Here is a 20,983-nt window from a genome sequence, read left to right as displayed (position 1 = left end):
TTGTAAGTAAACTAGCAATAAGACCATAATATATACTGACACTAACTTAACTGAAAATACCCACGTCCCTTAGGCAGAAAAAATTTAAACTCTAATGTAGGACATAGGAGATGATCTGGATAAGTTTCTGACATTCCATAAACTTGAATGGGACAAATTAATATTAGAATTATGTCACTTTTCCCCAAATTAATCTACAAATTAAGGAAATCCCTAACAAACTTCAGTTAGATTTTTGAAGAATTAGTAACCATATTGTAAAGTTTATAATTGAAAGAATGAAGATCCATGAATAACTAAATTGTCTTTAACAAAGGCTGTAAAAGCTTGCCTCCCAAATTGCCCTGCTTTCTTTTTTTTTTAAATTCTATTTAATAAAATTTTATAGGGGAGAGCGCGAACGCAGTCCCCCACTACGACAAATTACATAGTCGAATTTCCCACATTTGGGAAAATCGCAGGGGTGAGCACATCCGGAGTGCAATGGATAAGCCTCGCCCTGGAAAAACCACCTTCGTGATCATGGTATCTCCCCTGTCAGGTAGCTATGTCCTGCTTTCTATAACAATTTTTTTTTCTGCAGTGTGTGTGTGTGTGTGTGTGTGTGTGTGTGTGTGTATCTGCATATGTGTATAATTAATAAAATCTAATAATATGCTTTTGTTTGAAAAAATAACATCTAAAAGTTTTAAAAAGCATTTTAAGAAAAAAACAGTTCACTAGAAACTTCCAGATTTGATACATTAATCGTGGAACAAAGGTATCTCCACATGTGCTGTAACCTATAATCATAGCATGCATTGTGATGAACTTTCAGCTTTTCTAAATGAGGCAAATACTGTTTGGGCCACTAGACTTCAGTTGTATGGTTGTCTGTATTTGCTTAGCTAAACTAGCATTTTTTGTTTGAACTGAGGTTCCTCAGTTTACTGTAGTTCTGCCTTTACCTCATTAAACAGTGACAAGTTCAACTTTCACACATGTATGTGAATTGCCACAGCTTGATTTGCTAACAAGGGCCTACTTGCCCTGCTGAGAAATTGCACTGAATGATGTCCCTGGAAATATCAAGTTCTCACTTCAAGTAATAAAGTGCTTAATTAATGGAGCTGCCAATGACAATTTCTTTCCGTAAAACAATGCTGTTAGACTTTTCATCAGACTAGAAGATAACCTTACTTTTTTCCATTGCCACTCTTTCTCCTTACTTAGTAAGTCCACTTTCTAAAAATCTTTGCCTTCATCATTTCTGGCCAAACGTCAGTGACATAAAAGCCTTTGTTGAGTCCTATTTTTTCAAGGATTTATTTTTTTATTTATTCCAAGTGTACTTTATACATACTGGCTGTTACACTGCTTCTAGGATTTCTTAACCAAAGGCTGTAAAAGCAATACTAAAACAAAGTAACTTTCTCAATAAAAAAGATTCTTTTCTATTTTTGTGGTTAGAAATTAGAAATACATTTATATTAAAAAAAAATGTATTCAGAGTAAATCATACCCACTGATTTACAAATTTGGGATGTTGTAAAATATTTCACACCCTGCTTTTTGCTAAAGATGTAGTATAAATACTTCCCATCTTTAAGTGTTCACAAGTATGATTTTAACAACAAAATTGTCTTTCATATTAACGTAGCATAATCTATTTAGCTATTCTCTGGCTGTTGAATATTTGGTAATTTCAGTTTTTACTCTATTAATGTTGTAATAAAAAATGAAAGCATTTCTTTACAGCCCCTTTACTGAGGTGGAAAAATGAGCTACTTGTAATGGATGGAATTGGAGGAAATGGGGGGGTGGCATGTTTCAGGCTGTCATTGTAGCTACACTGTGGAGTTAGTACCTTTTTGGTTTAAGTTGAAACATGGTTGAGAGGTATAACACACATTCATTCAGACTCATTCATGATTTGGCAAGAATTCATTTAGCAGACTGTTTCTTACTGTTACCAAGAATGAGGCAGCCGGGCATGGAATTGGTAATTGTGATTGGAGGAAAGTTCTGAAACATTGGTTGCCCCAGAGAAGATGGGACAATTAAGTCTCCAAACTGGGGCTTTGAATAGACAAAGGAGGAGTAAGTGACTAAAATGGAGGATTACAGGGACACTATTCGAGTATAAATGTATCATTAATGATCAAATATAACTATGATATGAATGATTGGAAAGTCAAGTACTAGACTTTAAGTTGAACATTAATAACTCTCAATATTATAAGTAGACACTATTCATGACTCTGATTAATTTTTAGAATTAGTCATCCTGCGGGTGAAAGTAAATATTTGTTTGGTTTCCCAGGTGTTATTTTTCCTCTCAAATGAATAAAAATATACTCAGTCAATTTGTAAACGTTTTGATGATAAGATGGGTAAGCTGCAAGGTGTTTTTGGTGGGAGGAATATTGCCAAATATGTACACTTTTCACCTAGCTTCTTATTCCCGTGTCACCAAATACATTTTGACTTAAAAAAGCTTTTGACTCCGTTACATAGTTTTCTTTGGAAAATGATCCTGAATGAATTCTGTGAATGATTTGACTCTGAAAAGGGGAATGTTAGGATTTTAGGTTAACACTTGACTAAAGCTCAGTGAAGTTCATTATTTTTATCTTTCTTCTTTCCTCCCTCCATTCCTCCCTCCTTCCCTCCCTTCCTTCATTCATTCATTCCTTCCTTCTCCCCTTCCTTCCTTCCTTCCTCCCTCCCTCCCTCCCTCCCTCTCTCCTTCCCACCCTTCCTTCTTTCCTTCCTTCCTTCCTTCCCTCCTCCCTTCCTTCCTTCCTTTTCCCCTCCCTCCCTCCCTCCCTCCCTCCCTCCCTCCCTCCCTCCGTTCCTTCCTTCCTTCCTCCCTGCAACCCTCCCTCCCTCCCTCCCTCTCTCCCTCCCTCCCTCCCTCCCTCCCTTCCTCTTTCATAAACACTCCCATATATCAAGGTGTGGGTGTGGGTCAGGAGGAGTTAAGTAAATTTCCAGTTGGATTATTTTTGTCAGTAAAATATTTAAGTAAAATGTTAAGCTGATACCTTTGTTCTTATGCTCCTCTCAGCAGATGGGGTTTATGAAAAGCACAGGTTTCCCCAGTCACAGGAAGGGCAGCTCATCACCCATCACTAAGTAGCACTGGGGAGTTGGGGTGGGGAGAATGTAAGTGCTGAAAGTTTGGCCGCTGGTGAACTTCCTGTACTTATTAATGTCTCTCAGATCCATGTACTTTTCTTCTGGTTATGCTCTTTCCTTGGAAAGTATGAGAGTGACTGACAGGATATACTAAAGAAAAAGTATTAAAAATAATAAAAGAACAGAGCAAAGATTGCAGTAGGCTTTTTACTAAAAGTTAGATGTTGTGGTTTGTCTCTTCTGCTCAATAGTACCTCCTGACAGATGTGAGCTGCATTAGGAAGTGCATTTGTACCTTCTTATAAGCATGTTCCATTATAACTATCCTTCTATGCCCCCCCCCCCCATTGGAAACTTGGAATGGGATTTGTAATTCATGTTAGTGATATTTTCCCTTTTTCAGCTAGGAATTGACAAAAAAATAACAGTTTACTTTCAGTCAATGTCATTTCCTTTTATTTGCTAAAATAATTGACACATTTGAAGAGAATTCAACCAACATACAGAGACTATTAACAGCTTTAGCCTACTATTATGACCTAGGTGTAAAGGTAATAGGAAAACACTAAGTATGAAATGAATGAGCTTGTCTAGAAATACATTGATATCTTGTTACTATACCCCAATTAAAACCCCTGAGTGTTTCTGGACAGAGTTGTGCCTTGTTCGTGGGCTGGTCTCCTGTGCCCTCCCATTGCTCCCGGGAGGTCCCCATTCATGGAACTTATCACCCTGTTTGGTCTGTGAGAGCAGGATTTATATTGTGTCCCCAGTATCTAGGCAGCATCTGGCCCATAGTAGGCACTTAGTAAATATTTACTGAATGAATAAATGTACCTTTCAGAAATTTGTTTTCTGAGCAGAAACCATACTCAGGAAATATCCACAATGGAAGCTATATAAATGTTATGAACAGGATTTTTGAGTTGTGTAAGGGTCTGGAAAAAGAGAAATATGTGTGAACATGCACATGTATCCCAGATTGATTATATTATTTACATGAACATGATAAATAAAATGCTGTCACCTGTCTGCTTTCTCATTCTTCCATCAACAAATCACTAGTATATTAAGGATAAAGTTAGAAGTGATTACTTATTTAGCTATGACCTTCTTCTCTATTATGAGATTCAGCTATTTTCCTCATTAGACTATCTCCTGAATATTCCACTTCAATATCTTTCTTATTTAGATTTAATATCTAGAATGCTCTCACAAGCAGGTTTTCCTATTTTATGCTGAACCCTAGAAATTGATGGATGTTTCTGATCTATGTGTCAATGAGAAAAATGAGAGATGCAGTATATTGGATTTCTGTTAATATAAGCTTAAAATAGCAATTCACTCTTGTATAAAAAATATGGTGTTTTAGATAATAAGCATAATCTGTGATGAGAGTGTCAGAAAGGGGTGATTATAATAAAGTTAGTAATATGTACCACAGAAAATATTTACGATAATAATTTTTTATTTTAATGGGAATTTTAAGATAAATTATTTTTATAAACTTTTGGGGAGGGATCTGATTTGTTCTTAGGCTTTCATATTATAAACAGTCTGTGAAGCTTGCAAAGCCATGCAATTCTTTATCCTAAGGAATTAGGTTATTGCAACTAATTAAGGATGATCATAGCATATATTTCTTTTTACACATCTGTTCCTCCTTTAAATGTATTAAGCAAATAGAAATAATAATTAAAATATGTAAATAGACCCGGGAATTTTAAGTATACCTGTAGGAAAATTAATATATGTGTACATACAATTTTGCTATTCAACAGAAAACATCATATGAGCTATATAGTTACAGGAATTTTAAGTTTATGACAAGAAATTTGAACAAATACTCTTATTACAAGCCACAATTATTTTAATGTGTCTTTTAAAACTTCATTAAAATGTGTACATATGTAATGCCATATATGCAAGTAGTATTTCTAGGCATATTCCTGAATTTCAGCCAATAATGCAGATTAAAAAATTCTCTTTTGAAAACACACTGAATTTGACCCTAGCACAGATTTTAAATTTTACTAAAATATGTGCTGTGAATAAATATATAGGAAATGTTACTAGCCATTTCATATTTTGTCACACTGAGAATAAATCAAGTCTACGATTTTCTTCTATCTAAGATATTTCCCATCCTGCCCGAATTTTAAAGATTCTATCTCATTTTCCCTATAAAGGCAAATTTCCTACATTTTGATTTATAAGTGTGAGTGCCACGGATATATAAGGGCTTGATACATTTTTAAGTGTGTAGAACATCTTTTCGCGTAAGTTATTGCATTTCCTAATTTACATAATTGAAAAGTGGCTAAAATTCAAGCTCCTTTATTTCATTTGTACTATTTACATGGATGTTTTACATTAACCATGTGGAAAGCAGTGCTTCAAAGTTGAAGGTTTATGATAAAGATACGGGCTACTGTCTTCAAGGGTCCTGGGTGGGTCTATCTCAGCTGAAAAAATAAATATGATTAATTTATCAACAAAAATAATCAACTGGATGATAAATACGAATGCTGTGCTTATTGGATTTTTAAATGTCTGTAACATATGAGACTCATAATTCCTTTAGAGAAGCTATCTTTATGTCCTCATCTTACAGAAGGACTTAGGTTATACATGCCTATCTTTGTAACCAAGGACTCAGGGTTCTCAAGGCTTTCTCCTGCTATCTGGAATTGGAAAAGGAAAGAGTACAGTGATGTAGTAAATGTGCAGATTTCTTTCTACCCACACTTTAGCAGCTGTGTTTAAATCATGGAAGCGTGGGTCAGCTTTGGTTCAGATTTGTCTCTGCTGTTTGTTTGCTGGGATTCTGAACTCCTTTATTGCATTCTGAATTCCGCTGTGTCCAGGCAGAATTTATTACAAGGAACTGAGTTCTTGGGAAGCTACCTACCAGTGGAAGTATCACTATATTTGCCAACAGATTCGGTTTCCCACTTAAGGTGATTAAGAGATTGTTTTGGAAAAGTGTGAGAGATGAGTTTATCTTTGCTTTCTTCCTCTCTTGTGTCTTTCACTTTGATTTTAGCTGCCCCTCTTTCCTCTCTCTTCTCATTAGATCTTAAGCTTCCCCTGCTGATAATTAACTAATCCAATCAATTAGTGTAGATGAACTAGTGGAAGGTCTTTTGACTTCTCTTCCCAGAATCCTTCCTTTCCACTTAGAAAACAGTTTAAACTTTTTCTTTCCACTTTCTTAATTTAAAATTACTTCCAGTAAAAATATAAGTCCTAGCTCTTATAACCGTAAAGCTGATACTTTCTGGTTGGGAGATAAATTATCATTCTTTGTATTGTTTGTGAATGAAAAGAACATTAGAAGATAACCTTCCTAAATGTCACCACATATGGAGTTGCCCATTTGCTTACAGGTAGGATGACTATTCATTGTTGGATTTTGATGGGTTATAAAATCTGGTGACTTTAGTCAACCTGAGTTGTCATCTAATAAACTCTTTTTCCCAACTCTGTTATGCTGACCCCCAAAGTGCAGTTATTGAAATTTTGGGTCAATTAAGAATAGCTTAAAATACACATAGAACTGGAAATTTTAAAGTTTGGAAAGAAAAAAAACTATAATTCATTTTCAATTTCTCTTACCTAGTTCTTAATTCTGTCAGTAGGTCAAGGGACCTAGGTGAGTGAGATGAGAAGCTGACTTTTCACTGACGTTTGATGTGTACGGTAATGTTATAACTGTAATCTTCATTCTGACCCCATGAAATAGGCAGAGCAGGCATTATATCCATTTTACAGGTGAAGAAACCTTGACTCATAGATGTTAAATAACACATCCAGCTACCACAGCCAACTGAGAGCTAGATTAAACTTCAGGCCACCTGTGTGCTAATCTCATGTCTTTTCATTATGCAGTAGTGCCAGCCACTAGTAATCTTGTGGGAAGACTTTCAAGAAATCTTGGCTTCATTGCTCTGTAGAAAAAAACTCAAGGCCAAAATTATTTATTCAAATTTTCAGGTATAACTATATTGCATGCCATGAACAAGATTCACTTTTCTGGGACCATGAAGGCCTTAAGACTCCTCTGTTTTTGTTCCATGATTCTAGCAGGTAAGTAACTTACCTTTTGATCATTTTTTTCCTTTAACACATTTTTAATTAAAGCTTAATACAAAAAACAAAAACAGTAAATCAACTTATCTAATTTTTAATTAAATAGCTCTTGTCCTTGATGGATTTCCTATTTATTAATAATAACAATTAAGTATTTTTAGTGTATGCCAATTTATTGTGCTAGGCTGTATATATATATATATATATATACACACACACACACACACATATATATGTATTATATGCTGCCTAGCACACTATATATAGATATAATTGTATACATACATATTATATACTGCCTAGCAGAATATATATATATATATGTGTATACATATATATGTGTATATATATATATATATATATATATATACATACATATATATATATATATATATATATATATATATAAAACAACAGCTAGCATACCAATAGATATGTGCTAGCTGCTGATTACCAGTATTTACGCGTATTAACTGATTTAACTTCTCAAAATCCCTGAGGCAGGTTCCATTTCCATTCCTGTTCTGCAGATGAAAACACTGCAGCATAGTGAGGTAAAATACTTTGTCCCAGGACATAGCTAGTAAGTATGAGAACTGAGATTTGAACCAGATAGTGTGGCTCTAGGGTCAGTCTAAGACCTTAGCCACAATATCTACATATTATATATTACTGTATATTCTATATTAGCTTAGTAATCAGAAGAGGGACTTAGCTCAGAACTTAAAAACTAAGCTTTATCATTGTTATTTTAAATCTAATGGAGCTAAAGCTTAAAAAAGTTCTATCTAAAGTTATACAGCTTCCAAGGTATCAGAGCCATGGGTGGCCCTAGGAGCAAGTCCTACAGTCTGAGCAGAATAAGGAAGGAGAACACTGGAAGGGCAGAGGGACAGTGATGAGACCTTCAGTGACAAGAGGGAGAAATTCAATGGGGAGCTCAAGAGACAGAAAGATAGATCAAATAATAACTCAAATACAGCGTGATCTGACACACTATTGAGGATAAGCAAGGATGATGCCTAGATATCTATGCCTGTAGTTGTTCATTTAATGATATTATTTGCTTGGCTGGAGTTTTGAGAAACAAAAGTGAGATAATGGCATTTTCTATTTGTTGGAGTTGGTATTGGTATTGTGGAAAATTGTAAGGGGGAAAATTGTAAGGACCAATTCAATCATGTGATACAGAGCAGGGGTCTAACTGCGATTTCCATGCTGTGGGGCATATGTGATATTTTCCCTGGTGGTGGGCGGGTATGTACAGTTTTGGAGGGTCCTGAACATTTGTGTATTTGAGTGGGTGTGAGCCTGTGTGCATCACAGTGTGTGCCTATGGGTAGCCTGGTGAAGTATAGCATCCCTTTCTTAGAAGTATTTTTAAATGCATAAAATAAAATACACAGTATTGCAGGTGAAACTAATTATTGGGAAAAATTCTTATCAAATGTTTTTTTTAAATTTGTGGTACACTAATATATGTGCTTCTTTATTAATGCATTTTATAATAAGATCTTTATAATAAGATCCAGGACCTGGTATCAAAACTACCATAATTTCAAAATTATGGTGAATTTAAACAATATTATAAGATATATACATGAATATAATGTGATACAAAAATCAAAGAAGCCATAGGCATGAGTCTACAGGAGCTGAGCAGGGCTATTGAGGACAGGACATTGTAGACGTCACTCATTCATAGGGTCACCAGGAGTGGGAGTTGGTGCAACTGGATGTAACATACACATAACATCTACTTAATTTAGAGGAAATGTGTAGACATTTGTGAACTATTATTGTTAAAGGACTGACAACTGTTATCCAGTGTATAAATTATAAATGAAGGAATATATAGCAAACAGAAAAGGCAATTATATTGACCTTTGTCGAATCCATTTGTTAACATTTAGATGATGATGAGTAAACATCTCAGATTGTGGAGAAAATAAAGAATGTGCATGCTAAGACTGTTAGCAATGATACAATTGATCACTATTAGGAGTGCTGCATTTTTAAGGGACAGGATTTTTGGCTTTCCTTTGTTTTATCTAGGCTGACAAATTTATAATACTGTTTAATATCCGCCAACTCTTCCCTCATACTCTTAGCACTGTGATAGAGCTTTGTTTTTTAAGTTCTACCAAAGTGTCTTGATAGTAGCTATGTTTTCTAGATATCTTTGCATTTACTTTGCCCTGTTTTCCTTCTTGGTTTAGGTCTAGTCCAGCCTGTTAGCTCAAGCTCATGCTTAGCATCTCTAGCCCCCCATCTTCGTAAAGACTGTCATCCTGATCCTGGAGCTTCCGAAGCCAGTTGTCTGGCCAGGAATTGCTGCTGGTCTCCATTGAAAACCCCAGACATGCCTTGGTGTTTTGAGAAGGTTGATTTGTGTTCTATCGTACTTGACTCCCAACGGATTGACTGTCATCCAGAGTCAGGGGCAAGTGAAGCTGAGTGTATAAGCCGGGGATGCCAGTGGTGTGCCTCTGAGAACACCACCGCGCCATTTTGCTTCTACACCTCTAAAGAAGAGGCTACTTGTGCCGCGAGATTTCCCATTCAGAAGCGCATTGATTGCCATCCTCAACCAGATGCTACTCAAGAGATCTGTGAAGCTAAAGGCTGCTTCTGGTGTTCTACAACTGTTGCCAATGTTCCCTGGTGCTTTTACCCAGCTGATGGGCCATATGGCTACACTATGAGAGGTTCACCTCAGAAAACAGCTCTAGGATGGAGGTATATATTTTCTAGAACTTTTAATAATAACTTCTACCATCTAAAATTTCTGATCTGGCCTCATTGGTTTGTTTGGTACACATATCTATAACCTCAGAGATTACGTTCTATTTTTATTTGCTGTATCCTGAGAACTCTGAGCCTTCACGGTGAATCAAAAAGCCTAAAATACATGGCTTTCTAATCAGTTTTACTTCTAAATAACTGTCACAACTCCCCTACTGAAGAATAGGTTACATCTGTCTTGCTTGTTTCTCAATCAGTTTTGTGCACCTTGCCAAAGAGCCAGAAAGACTCATTATTTTGTGTGCTGGAATAATTCGTTACAAACAAGTTGGGCTCTGATAAAGCTCTTGTCTTTTATGCTATCGTATAAATCTTTTAGAAAGAAGCCTGTTCTCCTTTTTGTTGTATATCTTTTTGTGAAGCATGATACAGTACTTAATTTTCTGTGAAATGATACAGAAACTTAGAATGAACAATTGCCCTGAACAGCAACTATTGTAGAACATAAGAAATGATGCTTTAACATCATCAGAGTACTTACTCTCGTAAGTACAAAAATAACTCAATTCCAAATGATGTTTAACTTTATTAAGGAAAAAGGAATAGTCATTTTCCTTTAGTCAAGATTCTTAAGAGAAAAGCCAGATTTTATGGATCAAGTCTCACTTAACAATTTTTATTCTTGTGCCAATTTTTAGAGACTAGATCTTGAGTTTGAAGAGACTTTTCTGGGCAATGTATGGAATGTGTAAAATGATGGCATTTACTTACTCGGAGCTCAGCAAAGTGCTGTGAAAGTTGATTTTACCTCAATTTCTATTTGGAATTTATGAGCTATTTCCCTTTTACATTGCAAGACCAGGGCTTGAAAATTGTGTCAAAATGTGTTTTCCAGTCACATTTCTTACCCGGCAATGATATAAAATTGAATGATGATGCTTAGGAGTAGGGATTTGGAGGCCCATCCTCTTTAAAGACAAAGACAAGAAATGACTGTCGAGACACTAGCTAGAAGCAGAAGGGTGAGGTCTGGGCTGAGAGGCACTGGTTTATGTCAGGGTGGGAAAAGGGAGTTTCAGAAATATAATGAGTTTCAAATTGAAGAAGAGGAAAAAAAAATCATTACATTTTATTTTTATTGCTTCTGGACCTGAAGGTGCTCTGCATCAAAGACACCAGGCTATTTTATGGGCTCAAAAATAAAACTTGATTGAGCTAACTTACATTAGATGCTATTTTCTCTTATTTTAAATTTGCCCTTGGTAAGGTTTTACAGATTTTAGCAGAGACCATTATGGGAAATGTTTTGAATACAGATTAAAATCTGAACTTAAAATAAGAAGAACTCAGGATGAGTAAGAGCAATGAACCATAAAATTGAATAAAATAAAATAAAAATCAGATAAATTAAATTATAACTGTATTAAACTCTGAGACTGGGAACTGAGTCAGAAAGAGGAATTGCAAGAGAAGCAGAAGCACTCTGGGCAATTCATGAAGACTTCAAATGTCAGTGTCTTCACTCTCTGGTCTGCCTTTTCGCTTATTTGTAGTGTGTGCCCAGACTTTTACTTAACTCTGGGCCTGGGAGATCTCTTTATGTCTCAGTTTGACCATCAGATAATTTTGCTTGCTGAATTTATACAACTTCCAAATATTTATGGATTCTTTGTAAATCAGGAAAGAATGTTCCACAGCAAAACCATGTCAGTAAGTGGTGCTTCTCTATGCTAGACCAAAAATGGTTACCTAACCAAGAATTTACCTGAGGAAATGGGCTTCTCTCCTTGAATCTAACATTGGAGGGGTTGGTTGGAGTGGGTGATGGTGGTATTGAATTGGGGCTTCTACCGTGTTTCCCCAAAAGACCTAGTGGAACAATCAGCTCTAATGTGTCTTTTGGGGCAAAAATTAATATAAGACTCAGTCTTATTTTACTATAAGACCTGGTCTTATATGATATGATATGCTATGCTATGCTATGCTATGCTATGCTATGCTATGCTATGCTATGCTATGCTATGCTATATGATATGATACGATATAAGAGCCGGTCTTATATTAATTTTTGCTCCAAAAGACGCATTAGTGCTGATTGTCCGGCTGGGTCTTATTTTGGGGGAAACAGGGTAATAGCTGGGATGTGTGTGGTAGTTAGACATATATTTGCAGAGTAAAGAGGAAGGACAGAACTAGGAGGAGAGGAGCTGTGCCCAGAGCTTTGGGCACATGACTGCCCATGGATTACTTCTAAGCCTGGTTTTTAGAAGTCATTGACAGCCATCCTGACTGAACATGACTAAGGAAAAAACTTGGGTTTATTATTTCCTTCTACTAGATTGTATCAATAGCAATTAAGTCAGTTGTCCATCTTTTTTTTTTCTTTTAATTTTGTTGTTGCAGTTTTTCCTATTCTTAGAGATGTACTGGCAAGGAAATTAGTGGATTTTCCTTATTACTGTTCCAGTGTTTCAGATCTACTCCTCAGTGTCTCTGCTCTTAGTAAAACATTTCTTATCTTAATTTTCTTTTCCTTGTTAGGGTAAGTGGTTTATCTACCTGCTTATCAATATTCTTTTTACCTGAGAAATTCCACTCATTTGTAAAAATAAATATGCTTTATTTGGGCTAATAAAATGTATTTATCTTACAGGTTGACATTAAACAAACGTGACTCTATATCTCTCTTTGGAAATGATATTTCCCCAGTTGTAATGGATATAGAATTTCATACTGAGGATCGGCTCCGATTTAAGGTAAGTATAACTAATGGTCGGTATTTTTCATGAATACAAAACTTATTAATGGCAAGTTTTAAATGCTGTAACACTATTTAATTAAGTACCTCATAATATATCTTACTCTGGACGTAACTACAATTTCCCATTTCACTTATGGGTGACATTGTAATTCGATGATTAAAAAATTAATATACTCTTTATTCTATCCAAACTGTTTTAGATTTATGATCCCAACAATAAACGATTTGAAGTTCCACTCAGTATTGAACCTTCTTCAAATTTGTCTATTGACCCCAACTATGACATTGAATTTGTAGATAATCCAGTCCTTCAATTCAGAATAATAAGAAAGAGGACAAGAACAGTACTGTAAGTACTATTTACGTTAAGATTCTCTTGGTTTTGTCCTTAAAAACAACACATGCTTGGAGAAATTATGGAAGATAATGGTATTAGCAAGCTTAGAATATTAGAAATATGAAGTTTAACCTAAAGCTATGTTTTAGGGTAGGGTAGGAAAAATGTTTCATTTAACTTCTTGTTAAATTGTGTATTCAGGAGAATTGAATTATAAGGAATTGAATTGTAAGCTATTTACAGTTTTACAATTCTGTGTTCTCTTTCAAAATATGAATTTAGTTGAATTGGTACATGGTACACGTTCAGTTAATATCAGCTGTTATTTTACTGTCTTTACTATTAATCAGTGATGTTGTTTTTGAGCATTATGATAATAAAAAACACATACTTAATAATCCAAAGTAGTATTGATTATTTTTTATTAATTTGAGCCTTGTTGTCATTATGCAAAAGACTATAGTGCCAAATTTTGCTTTGAATTTCCAAGTATATCTATGTCATCCTGAACCTTCAATTCCTTTCACTATATGGCCTTGGATTAACATGAATTACAATGTGGTTATGCCTATTCAGAAAGTAAAGCTACCCTTAGTTCAATAACTCAGATGAAAGTGCCACAGCTTTTAATGTTTATGCAGCCCAGTTAGCCATCTTTATTCCATGAAACCACACTGAGTTCCTAACTATGGTGGATTAAAAATGACCACAAATACTTTACAGCTTATCCTGGTCAAGAGGTAGAGTCTGTTTCCTCACCTCTTGATTCTGAGCTTGTCCTGTGTCATGCTTTGGCCAATAGCATGCAAGGGAAATGACATGTACTTCCAAGATCTGGCCTCAAGAGCACTTACAGCTTCCTTGCTCAGCCTCTTGGACTGTTTCTACCATCTTGTGATAAAAGGCTACATCGAAAGAGAGACCCAGCCATTTCACTTATTCTAGACATTCCAGGGGAGTCTGTCAGCTTAAAGTGTGAGGCCCTCTTCTACCATCCAACCCCAAGGTGACAGCTACTTCCTTTCTGAGCACAAGCTCACCAATCCCAATTTATGCCTATATTATATTTAAGACCAGAATCATTGCCCACTAAATAGTAACACTAAATTTTGGGGTGTTTTGGAATGTAGAAATTGACAGCTAATAGAGAAAATTTGTTACTCTTTAGAGTAACAAATATGCACTCTTTAGAAATGGGGTGTTATGGGTAACAGAAAAATATATCATTTATCATTGGCTTTGGGACCCAATGACAAGCAGAGGCTGGAAAAATGGTGAAAAGTTTGTTAGCAAAGCCTGGTGGGATGGTGAGCAAACTGTTAATGGAAGCTGAAAAGATGGCTACCTATGCTTTGTACCTTTGCCTACAATAATTTGGAAGCTAGAAAACATATCTAATGAACTTGCATATCTGACAAAGGAGATTTCCAGGCATAATTTTGAAAAACAGTAATTGACCTCTTTTAACTGTATATAAGTTATAGGAAGAGAGAAATAAACTAAATAAGTAACAATACAGTTTTTAAGCAGAATTTAGAAAAAAACGTAAAGAGCTCTGGATTTGCTGGTTGGAATATAAAACAGTTTCTCATCCTCAGTCCCTCTAGTCCATCAAAACATTCCCAAAGAAAGAAATGGGCTTAGGTAAAGATTGACCAGTGTGTGATTAGAACACGTTTCACCCCATAGTAGGAGACCCTGACAGTGTGGCCTGGGTGGATTTCAGAATTGCTATGGACTAGAGATTGCTGTGTGCTTCCTATTCTTTCCCTTTTTGGTTAAGAATGATTCCTCCAATTCTCCTATCATTGTTCAATCATGTATGCTGTGTTTGTGTTGGGGTGGGCCTTGGAACAAGGGGACTGCACTTGAGGAACTGCACCTGAGGAGCCTCACCATGATCTTGAGATTATGGATGATGTTATAATGGGTTGAACCTTTGGAAGATCTTAGGAGGGACAACTGTATTTGCATGTGGGTGGAATGTAAATAACTGTTGCCAGAAGGTAATATATAGTGGATTGAAAGTAGCTATAAATCTTTTTCAGCTTCTCCCATCAAGTAGTAGAATCCCTGGACTCTGGGGCCCTGTAACTTGCTAGAGATAATAGAAGTAACGTGGCAGAATAGCTGTTGTTTGATTTCTGATCCCCAGCCTTAAGAGGTCTTACAGATTTCACTCTCGTGTCCTTGGAACACTTCTGCACCATATGCAGAAGCAAGGGATGAAAGGCCATGTGGAAAGAGAAGCGCAGTTATCCCACCTATGCCAGCCATTTTGGCTGAGGTCCCAGATTAATCAGCCCCAGCCAACCCCCCAAATGACTGCAACTACGTGAGTAATCCCAAGCAAGAGCGGCAGAAGAACTGCCCTGGCAGTTGTGAGGAATAAGACACTATTAATGTTTTAAGTCACTAAGTTTTGGGGTGGTATGATACATAGCATTAGAAAACTGATACAATAACCTTAAAGAGCTGACTCTCAGCTGCATGTCCTTCCTCGGTCACAGAGGGCAGGGTAAAAGAGAAGTAGGGGTAACAAGCTCACAATCAAAGAAGGAAAACCAGCTCAAGCACATGCCTTACAGAACCTGGAAGTGATAGTATAACCTTATCAGGGATAAAGCAAACATTTAGAAAGAAAACATTCACTGTAGTCGAGAGTGTAGTTTTTGGGTTTGATGAACCTGGGTCTAAATCTCTGCTTTCCCATTTGGTTGCTGTATAAAATCAGGAAAGTAACTTAAATTCTCTAAGTCTAGCTTATTTTTCTGTAAAGATGGATTTTACTAAGTCTTGAATGAAGTAATATAGGCAAAGCTGTGTTCTCTATAAATGGTAGATATTGTTTTATTAGATAGTTAAAAAGCAGACTCATTCTCCTTCACCCTTTATCATAGGCACATATTTTTTCTTCTTATCAATACTTGACACTTTCTTATGAATATGTTTGTTTGTTTTATGTGTACGCTATCGTCTACTAGAACAAATGATCCGTGAGGGAAGAAACTCATCTATTTATTTCACTTCAGCATCTCCAACACAGAATCCCCAACACATTGGTGCTCAATAGATATTTGTGATATACTGATTAATTGTGAACTTGAATATACTGAAAGTTCCAAACTTATATGTGTTGAGAAAGCCACATACAAAAATAATCTTCGATAATTTCACCTTTACTCCTCATCTCTCTTGCCTATACTTTCTTCCTTGAGAATGCCATGACTTTTCTGGCCACCTCTAGTCTGCACGTCTCTAAGTCTCCATTTCAAGCTTTGACTCACTCCAATTCCATGTTGTCAGTTTTCTTTCGGACAACAGGGACTTTATCATTGAGCTAGTCCTTCAGCCTTACAATGTTCAAAACTTATTTCACACTTCCACACTCCATCTAAATTTCCCAGTGTTCTCTATGGGTCCTACTTCTAGCCAAACTGGGCTACTGGCTTGCTATTTCTGGGACCCACCCTAAACTTTTCTTCCTTTCCACATTTATTCAAACTATGTCCTCTTTCTTGAATGCCTTTCTCTCCTGCCTCTGCTTATCAAAATTCTTCCCTTACGTAATTCTACTTTCTTTATAAAATTTGCCTGAGTGTTATACATGGACATAATCTCTCTTTCTTTTTCACTTAAGGAGAACCAATTCTTTACTTTTCTTTAAAATCCTATATTGTATTTTACATCATATCTATTTTATCTTCCTATTTAACCTCTCCTTCTGGATTTTAATTTCCTTTATGGCAGAATCAATGTCTGGTTCATTTTAGCATTTTCACATTTTTGGAACACATAGTAAATGTTCAATAAGTAAATATCAGTGAATACTTGGCCATTATTCTGCAAGGACATTTTAGACATGCTGAGAAGTAGCAAGACACAATTAGATTGAGATTAGAGAAATAAGGAGTATCACCCAAACTGAAGAGAATGCAAAAATTGTCTCAGGAAAGAGGTTGTGAACAATTCCATTAAATGCTACTGATAGATTAAATCAGATGAAGACGGAGAATTGAATAGGGGTTATAGCAACATAGTTCATTGCTCATCTTTAAAAAAATATTTTTATTGTCGTAAGAACACTTAACATGAGACCTAAAAATCTTAACAGATATTTAAATGTACAATGCATTGTTATTGACTGCAGGTACAGTGTTGCACAGTGGATCCCTAGAGCTCATTGTTCATTTTGACAAGAGCAGTTCCAGTAGAGTTTTGTGGAGGTGAAGGCCTGAGAGGTATATCTTCAAGTGAGAATAGGGAGAGAAATGGAAAAGACTGAGGGCAAACCACTCTTTTGGAAAATTTAATTTTAAGAAAGAGCGAAATGGAGTGAAAGGAGGTCAGGAAAGAGCATGCAAGGCTTTATTTTTCCCCTTAAGATGAGAAAAATAACAACGTGTTTATATTTTGATATACAAGATGGTGTGAGAAAAAAGTAGAGAAAGGCTGGAGTCCAGTGACTCCCTGGAGGAGTTAATCTGAGGAACACAGGCAGTTCATCCATCATGACAGACGAGAAGGTCGACTTGGAGCACATGGGCATAAAACAATCGACTTGGTGGCTGCTCTAGATTTAAAACCAAATTATTTTCCAATTGCTTAGCAACACATGTTGGGGTCCTATGCATTTAGACTGAGGGCTAAAAAGGGCAGTCAGGGCGTTTTGCCTTTCATTCCACCTTTTAGGAAAATGTCCTAGCTGCCTGAGGTCTGGTTGTAGAAGCCAAGGGGGTGAGCGTTGCTTTAAAACCCCCTGTCGCTGGATAGGAGCCTGTGAAGCCCAGTTGCCCCACTCCCAATGCTCTGGTGTGTGCTGCAATCTGTGTTTGTGGTAAATATGTCCTTTATTTCCTCACCTACTCCCACTAGACAGCTTTGTAGGGAGGGCTTTCTCCAGGGATCTGACAGTTGGCATGCACCCAAGGGAGAGTGGAGGGATTGAGTTTCCTATCACGCTGTATAAAACTTTTCCCATAAGATAGACTCATTACATTTTGCTGCACCTTGTGTTTTCTTCAAGTATCTAGAAAACATAATATTTTCTCAACATTCACTTGGTGTTTGTTATTGGGAATAAGCAGGAATAAAGGATATACTACCTATTGGCAAAAGGGCTAACTAGGACAGCTGGGAGACTGAAAGAAATGTAAAAGGAAGGTATGAGGACTGTAAATGGAGATTTAAATTCTGACAGGAAGAATGAGCTAAGACTTCAAGGAGGAGTGGGTTGGTTGCAGTGAAGCCTTTTTTGTTTAAGAGAACTACATAAGAACGGCACAGAAGAATAAAAAGACTGGATATCTTCTGGTTGTAAAAAGACTGGTATGGCAGGAAGTACAAGGAGGAATTAGGAAATGATTTTATAATTCGTATCAGTACACAGTTCATACGCAGCGCAGGGGAGAAAGAGTTTTCCTTAACCCTCGCAGGGTCCCTGGCTGGGTCTGAGAAGTAAACTCATAAAGACAGATTAACAGGAGAAAGGCAGACACATTTTATTGAATTTGCACATGTAATGGGAGATTTCATAAGAGAATGAAGACCTGAAGAAGTGACCAGAGCAGGAAGCTTGTGTACCTTTTAGACAAAGAGACAGTAAGTTTGTGAAGAATTGACGAAGACCAAGGGGTTGGGACTAGGGGTAGGAAATGGTGAAGGAGTAGCTAGGAAATTAAGGGGCAGTTTAATAAGATTTGTTTATGTAGATTTCTCAGCCCCAAATTCCCTGTCTCTGGTTATAAGAATGTCTTCTTTCCTTTGGCACAGGGAGGACACCTTTCACGTGGGAGATTTAAGACCCAGTTCAGGGAAGAAGGGTGAAGGGGAGGAGGGTGGAGTGACCTTCCTGCTTTTGCCATTTTTCCAAATTCTTTCAGCTTAAGATATTCAGTGCCATATTTTGGGTTAATGTGTCCTGAGCCCCATCAATAGAGAAACAGGGAAGTAGAGGTGGTGAAGGAAGAGTCCTTCCCTGTTACCCTGTTTTCTTCAATCATGTCTGACTCATCGAATACTGGCCTTGTGGTCTTTGTAGGAACTGATCTAACTCAGGTAGAAACATTCTATTTTAATCATCCCTCCAGGGCATAGTATTCAAGAAGTCTCTCTTCCCTCCATTCACTCTTCTGTCAGATATTTGATACCAACTATATGAGGACATATTCATTTTTAAGAGCTACACAGCAATTTTAATGGTTTGTTAGTGAAAAGGCTTATTTCTATTTTACAACACAAATCCTGAGTTAGAAAATTATTTCTTTAAAAAGTATTAAAGAGATAGTTTTGGGGGTGAGGTAAGGATGCAGTAGTGCCGTTGATGATTCTTTTGAAGTTCTAGGGAGATCTTTCTATTTTGAATTACAAAAGATGGCTTCTAAAAGTCTATCTCATACCAATAGCTTTTCTAAAAATGGGTTTGAACACACCAATATCAGATATCAGTTTGTAATAAATGGGAATGTCATCCTTGCAGCTTTGCACATTGAGTATTAGGAATAATGTGTTTGAAGGTGCTATGGAATGTGTACTCAACAATATCAATTGTAATACATGTGATTGGAATTCCACCATCTACTCATATATCCAAAAATATATATCTTGCCTAGACCAACTCTTTTTTTCCTCCCACATTCTAAAAAGATAATATTTCCTTGGATAAGCCATAGCCTGTGTCACTCTGCTTAGTTGAAAGAGAGATTGCATATAATGAATTAATAAATACAAGGAATTTCTTATGATAAATGCATAAGAAATGCATACGAGAGCTATCTCTTTAGAAAAAATAAGTAAAACATTAAGCAGTTTTATTTCACTTCTAATGAACTTTGATTTTTATCTGATCTACTCAGTTTTCTTTCATTTATAAACTATTTAAGGGGAAAGTAATAGGGTATTATTTTATTTTTTTATTTGGTGTTATTTTGATTTCACTTAAATTATTTTAGTTTCATTTGAACAATGAGAATGCTACATTTGAATATCATTTTTAAAGCCTAATCAACATTGCTGACATAATACTATGTCATTTTTTTACTTATTAGAGTCCTAATTTTTTTTTTCCCTACTAGTTCTAATTGTTAATGTTTAGGTAATTTCATTCAGGAAGATTTTTTCCTTCCTTTTTCTTATTTTTTAAATATATATATACATAAAAAATATATAATGTGTGTGTATATATATGTATATGTCATTGTGTATGTATATATATACATATATATACACACACACATTATATATTTTTTATGTATATATATATATGTCTCATATATATATATATATATATATATATATATATATATATATATGTCATTGGTCATAAAGGGGAATAGAAATAGGAAAGGTTATTTGTTAATATGGTTATGAAAATCCTAAGTGATGCAGACCCTCTGTAATGGTACTAACCCTTTGAGAACATTGGGAGTTATAACAAGCAGAAGAGAGAGGACTGACACAGTTTATGTCTCTTAAATAAATTATTCCAGTCCTAGTGAACTGGTGACAACAACTCACAATATGCCACAAACTTCTGGCAACCCAGCTGTTTCAAAATAACTGACATGCAAATTCTATGGGAGATGATTAGATTCTTTTTTTCTTTTTCTTTTTTTGCTAAGGAAAAGGATATGTGTGTACTTGATAGAATATATGTAGGAGGTTGCATCCCAGGTTTGTAATTAGAATTAATGAGACCTGTAGCAGGTTGTCCTTGATTCTGCTTGCCTAATATAAACAAATGACCCTTTAGATAAATTCCCCCCCCCAAAAAAAAACCCAAACAAATTTTTCTATAAACAGTAGCCTAAACTGCTTTTTGAAGAATCATTGATAATATACTACTAAAGCTTAATTGGTACCATTCTATACATAGAAAAGTCAAAGATAAAGGATTTTTCTTAAATGATATTTTCTGAGAGCTAAAGTTA

At 35.9% G+C, this 20,983-nt stretch overlaps 1 protein-coding gene and 1 non-coding gene across 2 annotated transcripts in view; one reads left to right on the top strand and one right to left on the bottom strand.

Moving 5' to 3' along the window:
* Positions 1 to 385: 385 nt before the first annotated feature.
* LOC141570276 (U1 spliceosomal RNA) lies at positions 386 to 549 on the bottom strand. Its single transcript, XR_012494281.2, has one exon. It is a non-coding gene; the product is annotated as a U1 spliceosomal RNA (small nuclear RNA).
* Positions 550 to 7,130: 6,581 nt separating this feature from the next.
* The window catches only part of LOC141570120 (sucrase-isomaltase, intestinal-like), an 81,178-nt gene continuing 67,325 nt past the window's right edge, over positions 7,131 to 20,983 (top strand). The window contains exons 1-4 of the mRNA XM_074325837.2: positions 7,131 to 7,209; positions 9,432 to 9,951; positions 12,611 to 12,713; positions 12,919 to 13,067. Of these exons, the coding sequence (XP_074181938.1) occupies positions 7,137 to 7,209; positions 9,432 to 9,951; positions 12,611 to 12,713; positions 12,919 to 13,067 (845 nt within the window). The 5' untranslated portion in view covers positions 7,131 to 7,136. The remainder of the gene's footprint in view (positions 7,210 to 9,431; positions 9,952 to 12,610; positions 12,714 to 12,918; positions 13,068 to 20,983) is intronic.

Source organism: Rhinolophus sinicus, chromosome 1 (genome assembly GCF_057876585.1).
Source record: "Rhinolophus sinicus isolate RSI-liver-muscle chromosome 1, RSI-T2T, whole genome shotgun sequence".
NCBI lineage: Eukaryota > Metazoa > Chordata > Mammalia > Chiroptera > Rhinolophidae > Rhinolophus > Rhinolophus sinicus.
Note: the sequence above shows the minus strand (reverse complement) of the source record. Positions and strands in the feature narration are given on the sequence as shown.